This window comes from Gymnoscopelus braueri (assembly GCF_963280865.1).
Source record: "Gymnoscopelus braueri genome assembly, chromosome: 11".
NCBI classification, from domain to species: Eukaryota; Metazoa; Chordata; class Actinopteri; order Myctophiformes; family Myctophidae; genus Gymnoscopelus; species Gymnoscopelus braueri.
In genome coordinates, this window is record NC_137613.1 from 14,516,042 (window position 1) to 14,528,704 (window position 12,663).

A 12,663-nucleotide genomic window follows, 5' to 3' on the forward strand; every position below is an offset into this window, starting at 1 on the left:
TGACCCCCACACCACCTCTCTCTCACACGCACGCCCGCACGCACGCACGCGCACATTTTAACTATTCAAATCTTGAAATCTTCTAAATTTTCACATGGGGGTTTGCGGACAAATACATATTAATTTGGGGGTCCTTGCCATGAAAATGTTTGAGAACCACTGGTTTAACAACATATTTGGAAGCAAGCCCAAAAAACTAACTAAGTACACTTTAGAAACAAGCCCCCCCAAAAAATACACAAGTAGCTTATAATAAGCGGACATGGCAACACTGCTGCCCGTTATGTTTCGTCGTACGACTGTGTCCCGCACTGAAAACAGCCGATCTACAAGCTCACAAGCGTGTAGATCGGCTGTTTTCCGGCAGGTCTTGTTCTTACACTCTCGCGAGACCCACTGCGACGCCCCCCCCCCCTCTCGGACAGTGTTGCCATGTCGGTGTATTATAAGCGACTCTGGGCTTCTTTTTCTGAAAGTTGCTTTGTAAATATTGGTGGTGGGTTGCGGGTTTTTGTGCTTGTTTCTAAAGTGTAGTTGCTTATTTAGGCTTGCTTCCAAATGTTTTAATTATTATTTAAACCAGTGGTTCTCAAATATTTTCATGATTTTTTTTTGCGCCAGGGAGCATTTGTTTTGTTAGAAGAATGTTTCAAAAACATTCCAAATATTCCATCATTTTATTTAAGAGTTTTTGAAAATAGCAGATCTACAAGCTCACAACGCTTGTAGATCTGCTATTTTCAAATAGCCGATGCGTATAGGTTTAATTAGTGCTCATGTGGCCTAATAAGTTTAAGTTGCTTCTTTTGGGCTTGTTTTCCTAGACCTGGTTGCTTAGTTCTCTCACACGATATGTCAACACTGGTTCCGGAAGTGGGCTGTGTTTCAATCTCACATGTAAACATAAGAAGACCAAATAAAGTGGGAAGAGGTGGGTTGTTGTACTACTTGATTATTTCCAACTTCCATTGTCTTTTTGAAACGCATCGTTTCCAGTCCTTCATGTACTGTATGTCAAATTGTGGCAACGTGATCTGATTCTATTTTTATATTGAAATTAAAATGTTCTGCTGCACACATTTAAGTTCCCTCCAACAACAACGCTTTCTGTTCACATCCACTGACCCGCAAAACATTTCCTGATCTCGTGGTTTTGTCTTTTTCCATGGCATTCTGTTATTGTTTTTGTCATATGTGTCATTTTTTATTTATTTTAATATATGGTTTTAGGTCTTCTTTTCAATGGCATTTTAAGAGGATTGGTAGGATTCATTTAACATTATACACTTTTAGTTTCTCAAATGTTTTCAGTTTTAGTTTTAGTTTCAGTTTTTTGGGGTTTTTCTTTTTGTTTGTTTTTATAGTGCAACATCACCCCCAAAGGGTGTCACTTCACAACATAGAATAGCAATATAAATGCAGCTATACACTAGTACACATAACAAACAATACAAACAAAAAAGATGCAATAGATGTATCCATGTACACATTTGATCAGACAGTCAATAGACTACAATGCACAACCGTAAAAATAGAAAGGGCAGAAATCTATTCTAGTCTTTAAAAGGCAAAACTTTAAAATCAACGAAACAAGGCGGGCCAAGCAAAACAACAAAATCTGTAAAACACACATTTTTAGCCAGGTCAGGTTTAGAGTCAGGTCAGCTTCTCTGACAGTTGAAGGGAGAGCATTCCAAAGACAAATGCTCTGCAAACACAAGACTGTTTCTTTCTGGAACTTGGGGGGGCTGTCACGATTACAAATTTAAGTTGCCGATTAATTGTCACACAAATAATCGCGATTAACAATTGAATTGTGTTTTTGCCATTGAACATTGGAACATATGAAAATAAGTTAAATTTCTGTTTGCCTTTTAGGCCTTTTAGGCTTCATCAAACAAAAAATGCACAGGGCAGAATGGCAGATATGACAGAATAACTTAAATATACAAAGAAATTACTGCCATATTTTAAAATGTTTCAAATTTTTTTAAACATAGCAGATCTACAAGCTTAAGCTTCTAGATCTGCTATTCCTGCTATTTTTGGAAAATGTTTGAAAAATAAAAAATGGAAACGATTATGACGATTATGCAAAATAGTTGCGATTAGATTGGTGACTGTGAGGTATCCAGCAATTTGGGAGCATAGCAACCGTTCTTGAATGTATGGTTGGTTGTATTAACTGGACATACAGGATAGTGCAAGTCCATTCAAGGCTTTGTAAGTTAGGAGGAGCACCTTGAAATCAACGCTGGCCCATAGCAGGGCTTAACGTGTTGGTGAATATGATCAAAACGATTAGAAATACATTATTTTGTTATATCCACAGGTTGAAAAACTAGATACATCTTATGTTCTGGCCACTTTACTTTATACTGTGAAAATGTCCATGGACATTCGACCTGGAAATACCCGTTTGTTTACAAACATTCAAACATAATGTTCTTGTGCAACAGGAAAGGTAAAAAACACATATTTCACATAGTTGAAAAAAAAGAAGAGAAAAGGTTGTTAACAATGGTTGTTTTTGATCAACTCGATTGGTCACCTCTGTACTGTAGCCCACCCGTGGCAATGTTGAATCAGATGATTCCGTTGTGGCTTTGTATTTTCTGTATGTTCCTGTATTAACTGTACATCTCTTTACACAATTACCTAGTGAAGCAACTCATGATCCAATCAGTTGTTTGATTGGCCTTGTTGCCTTGTTGAGGCCGGAGATGCTATCAAGCACACTGAAAACACATATGCATACACTTAACATGCATTCCATCCCACAGACATCTAGTTACAGACCATGGGAGGAGCATGTAGGGTGCTAAGTCTCTGTTTCACAAGGCAGCTTTGCATTTCCCAATAGAGTCATTCCCTGGTACCAGACTGTGGTTGTAGTACACTGAAGATTTTTAAGAAAATACTTTGGAAAGAATCTGTCTTGTGTCTTGGCTTTCCCCCCCACTATACTCTATACACATCACTCGGAACCCACCGGTAAGTCTAAAATCCTCCTCACATTTTATTATTGGTTTTGATTCGAGATTCAAGCAGTTTTATTTGTCACTGACTTATACAGGTGCAAGCAGCGAAATGTTGTAGGAAGTTGTCCCACAGATGTGCTACATACTGTACATACGAAAATGATATGGGCTATACGTTAATACTGAGGGACTTTTGACAGGCATAGTAACTTATAATTAGCAGCGTTTCCGTGTGTTGTTATGACAGATTTTTTCCGTGACATTCTATTAGTCTATAAGGCCAGCTCATCTCAGCAGCAGACCAAATGGAAAATAGACCAGAAAAACCCAGAAGTGACTTTGAATGCATTAGGAGTAGAGCGGTATATCTGTGCGTGTGTGTGTGTGTGTGTGTGTGTGTGTGCGTGTGTGTGTGTGTGTGTGTGTGTGTGTGTGTGTGTGTGTGTGTGTGTGTGTGTGTGTGTGTGTGTGTGTGTGTGTGTGTGTGTGTGTGTGTGTGTGTGTGTGTGTGTGTGTGTGTGTGTGATTGTATGTATGTATGTATGTATGTATGTATGTATGTATGTATGTATGTATGTATGTATGTATGTATGTGTGTGTATATATATATGTATATAATTATTATTTTGTATCTATCAAAATGCTATTTGTCTTTCGGCATGGCGAGAGTATGTTTTATTTGTATTTGTTTGCTTAGAAAAATGTTACAAATGTTATCAAAAAGAAGATTTTTCAAATTGGATAGAATTGATTTAGCAGTTTTTGAAAACATTCAAAAGTCCAAACATCAGTAATCAGTGGCCTAGGACCGGTATCGGCATCAGACCCAAAAATGTTGCATTGGTCAGGCCTTAATTAGGAAAACAATCCACCAGCAGCACACACCAGTGGATAACCTTTTCAATGTTCTACCCCATGTTCTATCTAGACCCTGTGATCCTATGGGTGTGCAGGGACTGACCAGCTACGTGGAGGGGAACAGACACTTCTTCCAGGATGTCAAGCTCAGGGACAGCCGTTTGGTCATCGACGGCTGCAGTCTGTACTTCCGGCTCTACTTTAACCATGGCTTGGACCAGCAGCACGGAGGGGACTACGACGCTTTCTCCTGCCTGCTCTCCCAATTCCTCTCCACCTTGGCAGCCTGCAACATCCAGCCCTATGTGGTGTTGGATGGAGGTACTGTAGGGTGGGAGGGAAGCGGACAGTTTTCAAAGTTTGGTTAAATGTAAAATGGTAAATGGTGCATTTATACAGCACCTTTTACCAAAGCACTTTACAGTGTGCATTACATTCACCCATTCTCACACACACACACACACACACACACACACACACACACACACACACACACACACACACACACACACACACACACACACACACACACACACACACACACACACACACACACACACACACACACATAGCTGAAGAAACCATCCAAGGCACCAACCTGCTCATCTTGTTCAGTGTCTTGCTCAAGGACACTTACCCCAGGGGGAGCCGGGGAACAAAACCAGGGACCTTATGAGTCCCAAGAGGCAGCTCTACGTCCTGAGCCGATGTAGACAGATCGCTTTGTGAAATGTTTTTGGACAAGATGAAACCAAGGCAAACCAAGCAAATTACTCGATGAAATCTATTTTAAACTTGTCAAAATTTGTCCCATTTAGAACACACTCATGATCATACCACTACAGCAATCATAGTGACCCATGAAAAAAAAGAAACCTGTTGAACCCCTTTAAGACCTGAGGCAGATTCTACAAATGCCTTTTAAATCAGTAGTTCTCAAACTTTTTTGTAATTCAAAATTATTATTTTTAAAAACACTTTCAAGATTTGTCAAAACATTTCAGAATTAACAGATGTACAAGCTTGCAGCGGGGCACTAAGTGACGCACTGTGAGCTTGTATATCTGCTATTTTTGAATAGCCAATGCTAAAATCTAAAATGACACTGATGCTTTCCCGGTTTTAATGGGTCAAAGATTATCGGTAAAGTGTCTGAATTGCCATTTAAACCTATTTGTTTCCAGGAATGGATCCCAGCGACAAGAAGTTCTCGACCTTGCGAAAGCGTCTGCAGTCTAAGATCAAGGAGGCGGATTCTCTCTGTCAGGGTCGCCACGGCTCCATCCTCCCTCTCCTCACGCGGGACGTCTTCGTCCAGGTCCTCACCCAGAGTGGGGTCCCATTGGTCCAGTGTCCGGTCGAGGCAGACTGGGAGATCGCCTGTTTGGCTCGCCAATGGGGCTGCCCGGTTCTGTCCAACGACAGCGACTTTTACATCTTCAACTTGCCAGGTGAGGTTTGTAAATACGCAGTAAAAAAATCTGTTGACAGAAGACTACTGTTGGTGAGATGAGCACAATGATACCTATTTTAAAGATCTACTTTTTTGTTTGTTTTTTGTAACTTGTAAATTGCTTCCTTGTCATCTATTCGAATACAGTTTCATCCTATGTTCTCTCACCCCCCAGGTGGTTACCTGCCGTTCCAGTTCTTCCAGTGGACCAACCTGAATGGTAAAGCCCCTCACCATTACATCTCGGTGAAGCGCTACAACACCAACTCGCTGTGCCGGCTGTTCGGGGGCATGAACCGGGAGCTGCTGCCGCTGCTTGCCGTGCTGGCCGGTAACGACTACAACATGCCCAAAGGCACCGACTCCCTCCTCGCCCTGCTGGATCTGAGCAGGCCGGGGGGAGGCGGAGGCGGCGGGAGGGGTAACGGCGCCCACTCCCGCATCGAGCGCGTCCTCATCTGGCTCTCGTCCTTTTCGGGCCCCGGGGAGGCCCTGCAGCACGTGAGCACCCTGATGGGGGAGACGGAGGGGAGGGGAGGACGGGGAAAAACAGGAGAGGCGGTTACGCTCAGCTCCCAGCTGCGGGCCGGCATGCAAGAGTACGACGTCACGCCACAGAGCCCCCTGGCTAGCTGGTTCTCCGGTGACGGCGCGGCTCCGCTGCCCGGGCTCAGCCAGCTGCCAGAGGACCTGTCCTGGGCCGCGGCGCGGGCGCAGCTGCCCCCGCTGGTGCTGGACATCCTGGTGATGCGCAGGATGCTTCTGATCCCGCAGGTGGAGAACTGTCGGCTGGCTAGCAGCCACTGCAGCGCGCGAGCCATACGCCAGGCCATATACGGCATATTACTGCACAGAGGAGGACTGGGTCCAGACGCGCAGGGGCGGGGGACGAGTGGAGGAGTTGTTGTTGTTGAACAGCAGCTTGAGGGGCCGGGAGAGAACATCATAGGCCAGGGTAATAGAGGCGGGAGAGGGAGGGGGGCGAGGGGCCGCGGCTTTCAAGGCGGAGCAGGTAGGGGTTATCATGACCAAAGTTTACCCGTTCAGCAGGACCAAATAGCAGGGCAGGTCAGCAGCGGACATGCAGTCGGTGCAGGAGACGCTCCATGGGTGGAGGAATATGATCGTCTGGATCTCCAGCTGAAGAGGAACCAGGTGGAAGCACACCCACCCAGAACCCCCATACGGCTGGACACACTGGGCCAGGTATGGGATGTCGCAGAATGAGCTTTTTACTGTTGCAGACAGTCACTGTGGGTTCAGTATTTGGGGGGTATCTGTGATGTACCGTACATGTTCTGTAATATAGAGGAGACAGAGCACTAGCAGTTTAGAATAGGGAAACTTGAAGCACTTAATGTTTCGCCCATTTGAAGAGAGTCTGACTAACAAGAGTCTTGTCTTGTTAGTCAGAATTTACTGCGTGGGGGCATTTCCAACATCGCACCTGAGTGAACTAACTTCTCTTAAAGAGACTTTGTTATTATAACTACATGAATTACCCCATTGGAATAATTTAAATCACTGGTTCCCAAACAGTGGGTCGCAGACCAATTTTTATGGGTCGCAAGTAAATATCCCCTTTGGTTTTCTACATACAAAATAGATATATATAAATATTATTTCAAAAGTTTGAACTAAAACATCACAACTTTTCATCAATTAAAAACAATATTAGTATTTCATAAATAAAATGAAAAACATTCCATAAAAAAGATTTAAGAAGTAGTGAAAATAGGAGATCTACAAGCTCGCAACGCAGCACGAAGTGACGTGTTGTGAGCTTGTAGATCTGCTATTTTCACTAGTTTGGGTACCGGGCAAATGTCTGATTTCTCTTTTGGGTCTTGAGCTAAAACGTTTGGGAACCACTGATTTTAAATGACAATAAATTGAGTTGAACCAGTTGAATTTGAGCTGTCGTCTTCTTAATTCCATCCCGTAGGCTCCTCTGGCGGCGCGTCTAAGCGTACTTTTGGACATCCTCGGTGTGAAAGAGATGGCCTTGGCTCCCATCCCCCCCCACCTCAAGCTGGCTGCAGCCGTGACGGGCTTCTGGCTGCGAGAGGCCAGTCCACGTCCCTCACAGCCCCAGCTCCTAGCTCTGGTGCTGGGCATGGTCTATGGAGATCTGTCCTGCAACACCCAGCCTGGAGCCACTGACGACCAACTCAACGGTAAGTCTGGAAGTTGATACCATGTATCTCCATATTTCACCTTTTTGAGCGGTGCAACCGCTCCCATAAGAGGGTTTAGGACCCATCCGTGGTGAAAGTTTTTCTTTCCGTCGTGAAAATGTGTCTTTCGCTGTGACGCCATGCTGTGGAAAACACGCCCATAGGCTAAGCTTTGCAGGACGTGCTGTGATTGGCTAGCGAGACACATGATGAAATTAACTTCAAACTTCGCAGACGCGCTGTGATTGGCTAGCGAGACGCATGATGAAATTAATAATAATGTAAAAAATGTAAGCACGTCACTTCGCAGGACGTGCTGTGATTGGCTACCGAGATGCATGATGAAATTAATAACTCATAAATAGCACCGCTCACTTCACACTGGGTGTGATTTTTGTATGTTTTTACATAAATCAATACCGTACTTCGTCGTAGAAGAGTTCCACGCAAAAGTAGGGAAATTAACCGATCTACAAGCTCACAACGCGCTGCGATGCAATGCAAAATCTTTGATTGTCTTTTTTTAAGTGGAAGTGAAAGTGGTTAAGTGTGTCTCGGCTTTATAAATATTGAACCAATGAAAAGTATTAACAAGAGCTTAAATAATCACTACATTGGATCCATTGCAAAACAGGAAATTATTTTCCATTTCCTGACAAGTAACAGTTTTGGACATGCAAGGTTTCCACCCCGACAGCGACAATCTGTATTTGTGTGTGTTTCTGTCAGTCCATCCACCTGCATGACAGTCTATCATGGATTCTTGAGTAGTAAAAAAGGCATTCCGAAACGTCCGGATTCCATGACGTATTTTGCCTTAATGTGTACTCCCAACAGTTCCACAGAGAGAATGTGCCCCGGAGCAGACCCCGTGGAGCGGACTGGACCAGCTGCGTGTCAGACCAGGGCAGAGGAGAGGGCTGGACGTGGGCTTGGCTCACTGCATCAGCCAATGGCAGGCCTGCCTCTGGAGCACGCTGTGTCTCAACCAGCTCCTCCTGATGCCCCTGCCTGGACCACACCTGTCATGGTAATTCAGATGGAAAACAAGTAGAACGCACACACATACGCCGCTTCTCTTTCCACGTCTAGTCTGTCTCACCGGCTATTGGATGCTTGGGTATAACAGTCAATCGAACTGATTTAATCGATCTATTAAAAAAACATTGTTTAAAAAAAAGAAGAAGAAGAAAATAAAGCTTAAGTTGTTAGTCTGACTAATAGATTTAGTCGATTATAAAAAGATTTTTTTCCGAATTCTATCTAATTAATCATTGGAATAATCACTAAGAAAATACCTAATCAATAGTTGCTGTCTTAGTTGGATGGCAAAGTGGGGAGGGGGCTTGTCTCTCCTGCTTATTATGTGGTTTACATAATATTCCGTCATCTGCTACTGTTGGTTTCCCTATGTACAAACATCATAAGATGTTTATTTCAAATGTAGAATTTACCTGTTGGATGATGGATTCATTCAGACTTTCCTCGTGTGCTGCACACGCATTAAAATAAAGGTGTATATAACACCCTTAAATATCATGATTTTCTCTTAACCACGTAAGTTGAACATACAGTTTCTCCTGCATGCGAATACCCACCCCTGTACTGCATTAGCCTGGCATAGTCAGACTAATATCACTGCGGAGATATTAGCACTGGCAGATTCGTCTAGTTTCCAGGCTAGTACTGCATTTTCAATTTTACTCATCTGATCACTGTCTCTGTCTGTCTGTCTGTCTGTCTGTCTGTCTCTCTCCCTCCCTCCCATCTTGCAGGTTGTTCAGTGGCTCCTTGGTGCACGGCCTGCACAGGTCTCTGAAAGGGGGTCGACCTGCCAACTCCCTCCTACCCGGCGGATCCCTCTCTGAGCAGCTCTACCGCTCTCTGCTGGACGCCGTGAAGAACTGCAGCAGCACCAGGACCCAACAGCATCCGGCTTCGGCGCCGCCGCCCGCGTCCGGGAAGAAGAGGCGGGGAGGTGGAGGGAGAGGGAGGAGAGGAAGAGGGGCGGCAGGAGGAAGAGGAGGAGGAGGAAGAGGAGGAGGAGCAAGGGAGGGAGGGGGAGGAAATGAGCAGTTGAACAACAGGTTTGCCCTCCTGATGAGTGAGGAGGAGTTTGAGGAGGAGGGTGAGGAGTGAGAAAGAGGGGGTTCATTTACCTAGGGGTGGTTCTCAAAGTGGGGTCCGGGGACCCCCAGGGGTCCTTGGGGCCTGGGTTCCAGACGGGGTCCCCAGCAAATTGTGGTAATACAGCATCCCGGTCATTTTAACCACTTTATCCATGTTTTATACGTTGGCTATTGAAAAATAGCAGATGTACAAGCTCACAGCGCGTCACTTCGTGCCGCGCTGTGAGCTTGTACATCTGCTGAACACAAATCTGTTCCTCTGGGGGTCCCTGGCACAAAACATTTTCCGATGGGGGGTCCGCGGTCAAATATAAATCAATTTCAGGCCGCGAACCCCCAAAATAATCATAATTGAACTGGGCACTCCCCACCCTGACAAGCTCTTGTAATTGTAGGAGTTGAGGCATTACATTTTGTTTGACTCGGTTCCACAGATAAATGTTGTGAAAATAGCCGATCTACAAGCTCACAACGCCTCGCAGTGCGAGGCGTTGTGAGCTTGTAGATCGTCTATGTGTCTCTTTCTTAGGTAATAGTTGACAATTTGGCTAATTTGGTATTAAAAAGGTCTTAAATGTCATTCAATTGTCACTTTAGAAATGTGCAGAGACCATGTATACACGTATACTGCATGTTGGTTTGCTTACTGTTGAGTGAGAAAACAATGTTTCACATTAGGCTAATCATCTGGGGACCCCCCTGGTGGTCCGCGACCCCTGTTTGGGAACCACTGACCTAGGGGCCCATGTGTTCTTCTGGTGGCAGGACATTCCAGTTGTTTTTACACACTTTACTCAGGGATCGCCATTACTGAGGAACCAACCAGTTTTTATTCTGTATTGCTCTGCTTCTATGTTTGCACTAACTTTAAAGGAATAGTACATAACTTTTCCCTGTATGTTACATAACAAAACAATAAATACATGTTTTACCAATCACTTCCCTCTATAGCAGCAGTTATCAGCCACTGGAGTAGTGTGGTGGTGTTTACCTGCAGGGAAATTGCCATATCACTGTATTTTGGTGTTTTCACTGTTTGTGGGCAGTGTGTTTCTGCAGATTAACACCACCACACGACTCCAGTGGCTGATAATAACTGCTGGTATAGAGGAAAATGATGGCTAAAAATGTATATATTGTTTTGTTATGTAAACATAGCAAAAAAACACTTTCGATCTGGTGTCGCTATTATTATTATTTTTATACATTTTCAGAAGATATATAACCTATATATATATAGCGAAAATAGCATATGTGAGGTTGTAGATCTGCTATTTTTACTATTCATTAGACAAAGTAGTTAATCGGGTCGCGCTTAACGAGGAGTAATGTCGGTGCAATTATGAAGTTTTGTCTGAACTCTCACTGTTGCCAATTCAACACATCAAAATATTATATAATAATGGTCTTAATAGTTACGTTTACCAAAGCACACTTTGGCCTTATGTTATTTTAGTTCATAGCTCATAGCTTTTTTCATCATTATGAATTAAATCTTGCCAAAACAAGGCACACTGTACAAAGTATGGTGCTGACATGGGTGATAATTATTTCCCAAATCACTCTGCCTTATTTTAAAGTGTCAATGACAACTAGAAGATAATTGTTAGTTGGACCTTATGAAATGGTGTCTCTCAGACCACAGTCTTCAACAAGTGCAGTACATTCAATCATGGTCTGTAATTGTCTACTCTTTTGTTGTCAAATTCATACATTTTGAAAGAAATACTATCTGTTATCATTATCTACAAACCACATATTGTTCTGGGAAAACATGTTTTATCAATTTGTTTGTGGTTTTCAGGTTAACTTAGATGTAATGCTGTAAAGCATTTATTGATTACATCGATTTTATACGTACATCTAAGATTTAACAAATCACAAATCCATGACACCTGCAGCATTTACATTAACTGGGTTATCCTAACATTGGCTTATGGGAGGGAGGGCCGCCCGGCGGGCGGACCACGGCCACGGCAGTATGACTCAGACATAACCATAAACAAACCCGGTACGCCCATGTCTAGGCAGTGACTAAGACATAGCCATAAACAAACCTGATACGCCCATATATAGGCATATCACTATGACTCAGACATAACCATAAACAAACATACATAGGCATATATATGGGCATATACTGATGACATCAGAGATCTCCATATATGGGCATTAAAGGAACAAGCTAGGACTGACAAATACAGAGAGAGAGAAATACATACAGCATATGGGCACAAAAGGGGCAAAGACAGCCGGGTACTCTGTCAAAGCCCGACACTATGACTCAGACATGTCAGTCGGATCTGCGGTGCGTCTCTAGATGTTGAGGGCTGCATAGCGGCCCGAACCTCTAGTTAATAAAATCACTTTTAAGATGTGAACCACTAATGCCGTTTCCTTTCACAAAGTGAAAACAAACTTCCTTTTTACATTATACAATTCAATAAAATGAATGCTGAAACGCTCAGTCTTGGGAAGCATTTGTCTCGTCTTCACTGGTCTGCATGTCAAGTACATTTTATTTAAACTGTATAGCACATTTCATACATGGTTAAATCAACGCTTAAATGTTTCACAAAAAAAGATACACAGCTCCACAGCGGATACAGAAAGAAACTTTTACTTCTACGGCCACTACATCTCCACTTTTATATGAAAACTTAAGTTATTAGTTACTTTGTAGATTTTGATTATTATTACAAAACACCCCCCCCCCCCCACACACACAGCCATAGGTCTAAGATAGCTCTGGTCCATTTAGAAGGAGTTCCTTCTCATGCTATGGACCATAGCTAGGTCTAGGAGAATATGTATAACTTGTACAAGATGACAGATGTTGCAGATCTAAATGTCAGTCAAAGAAACGGCTGTTACCTGAAAGCTGCATGGGCAAGAACCATTAACTTTATGTGTTGCAGCCTAATGTCCACACAGGGACTCAAGAAAAGTAATATTTCCCAGTCCAAATATCATGTAAGCTGTTAGGCATGATTTATTGGGTTACAAAACACGAGTAAGGTTTTTGATGCGAAAAGCCATTTAGCGTATACCAGCTACTGTATGTT

At 43.3% G+C, this 12,663-nt stretch overlaps 1 protein-coding gene across 4 annotated transcripts; it reads left to right on the plus strand.

Moving 5' to 3' along the window:
- The first annotated feature begins 878 nt into the window (after positions 1-878).
- On the plus strand, positions 879-12,022 carry aste1b (asteroid homolog 1b). Of its 4 annotated transcripts, XR_013934077.1 has the most exons (8): positions 879-931; positions 3,910-4,160; positions 5,024-5,290; positions 5,468-6,498; positions 7,238-7,469; positions 8,307-8,499; positions 9,245-10,038; positions 10,097-12,022. XR_013934077.1 is itself a non-coding variant. In XM_080442880.1 (7 exons), exons 2-7 carry the CDS (start codon positions 3,923-3,925, stop codon positions 9,606-9,608), a joined length of 2,325 nt encoding a protein of 774 aa, XP_080299006.1. In that variant the 5' UTR covers positions 879-931; positions 3,910-3,922; the 3' UTR covers positions 9,609-12,022. The 4 variants fall into 4 exon arrangements, 3 of the variants coding, with proteins under 3 accessions (XP_080299006.1, XP_080299007.1, XP_080299008.1); XM_080442880.1 differs by having other exon boundaries at positions 9,245-12,022; XM_080442881.1 differs by having other exon boundaries at positions 914-938; positions 9,245-12,022.
- Positions 12,023-12,663: the final 641 nt, after the last annotated feature.

What these genes read in the sequence shown, in the direction of transcription:
- aste1b (XM_080442880.1), top strand. Translation starts at nt 3,923, where the DNA reads ATGGGTGTGCAGGGACTGACCAGCTACGTGGAGGGGAACAGACACTTC. An exon ending in CTATGTGGTGTTGGATGGAG is followed by an intron (nt 4,161 to 5,023) that starts GTACTGTAGGGT and finishes ATTTGTTTCCAG; the next exon opens with GAATGGATCCCAGCGACAAG. An exon ending in TTACATCTTCAACTTGCCAG is followed by an intron (nt 5,291 to 5,467) that starts GTGAGGTTTGTA and finishes CTCACCCCCCAG; the next exon opens with GTGGTTACCTGCCGTTCCAG.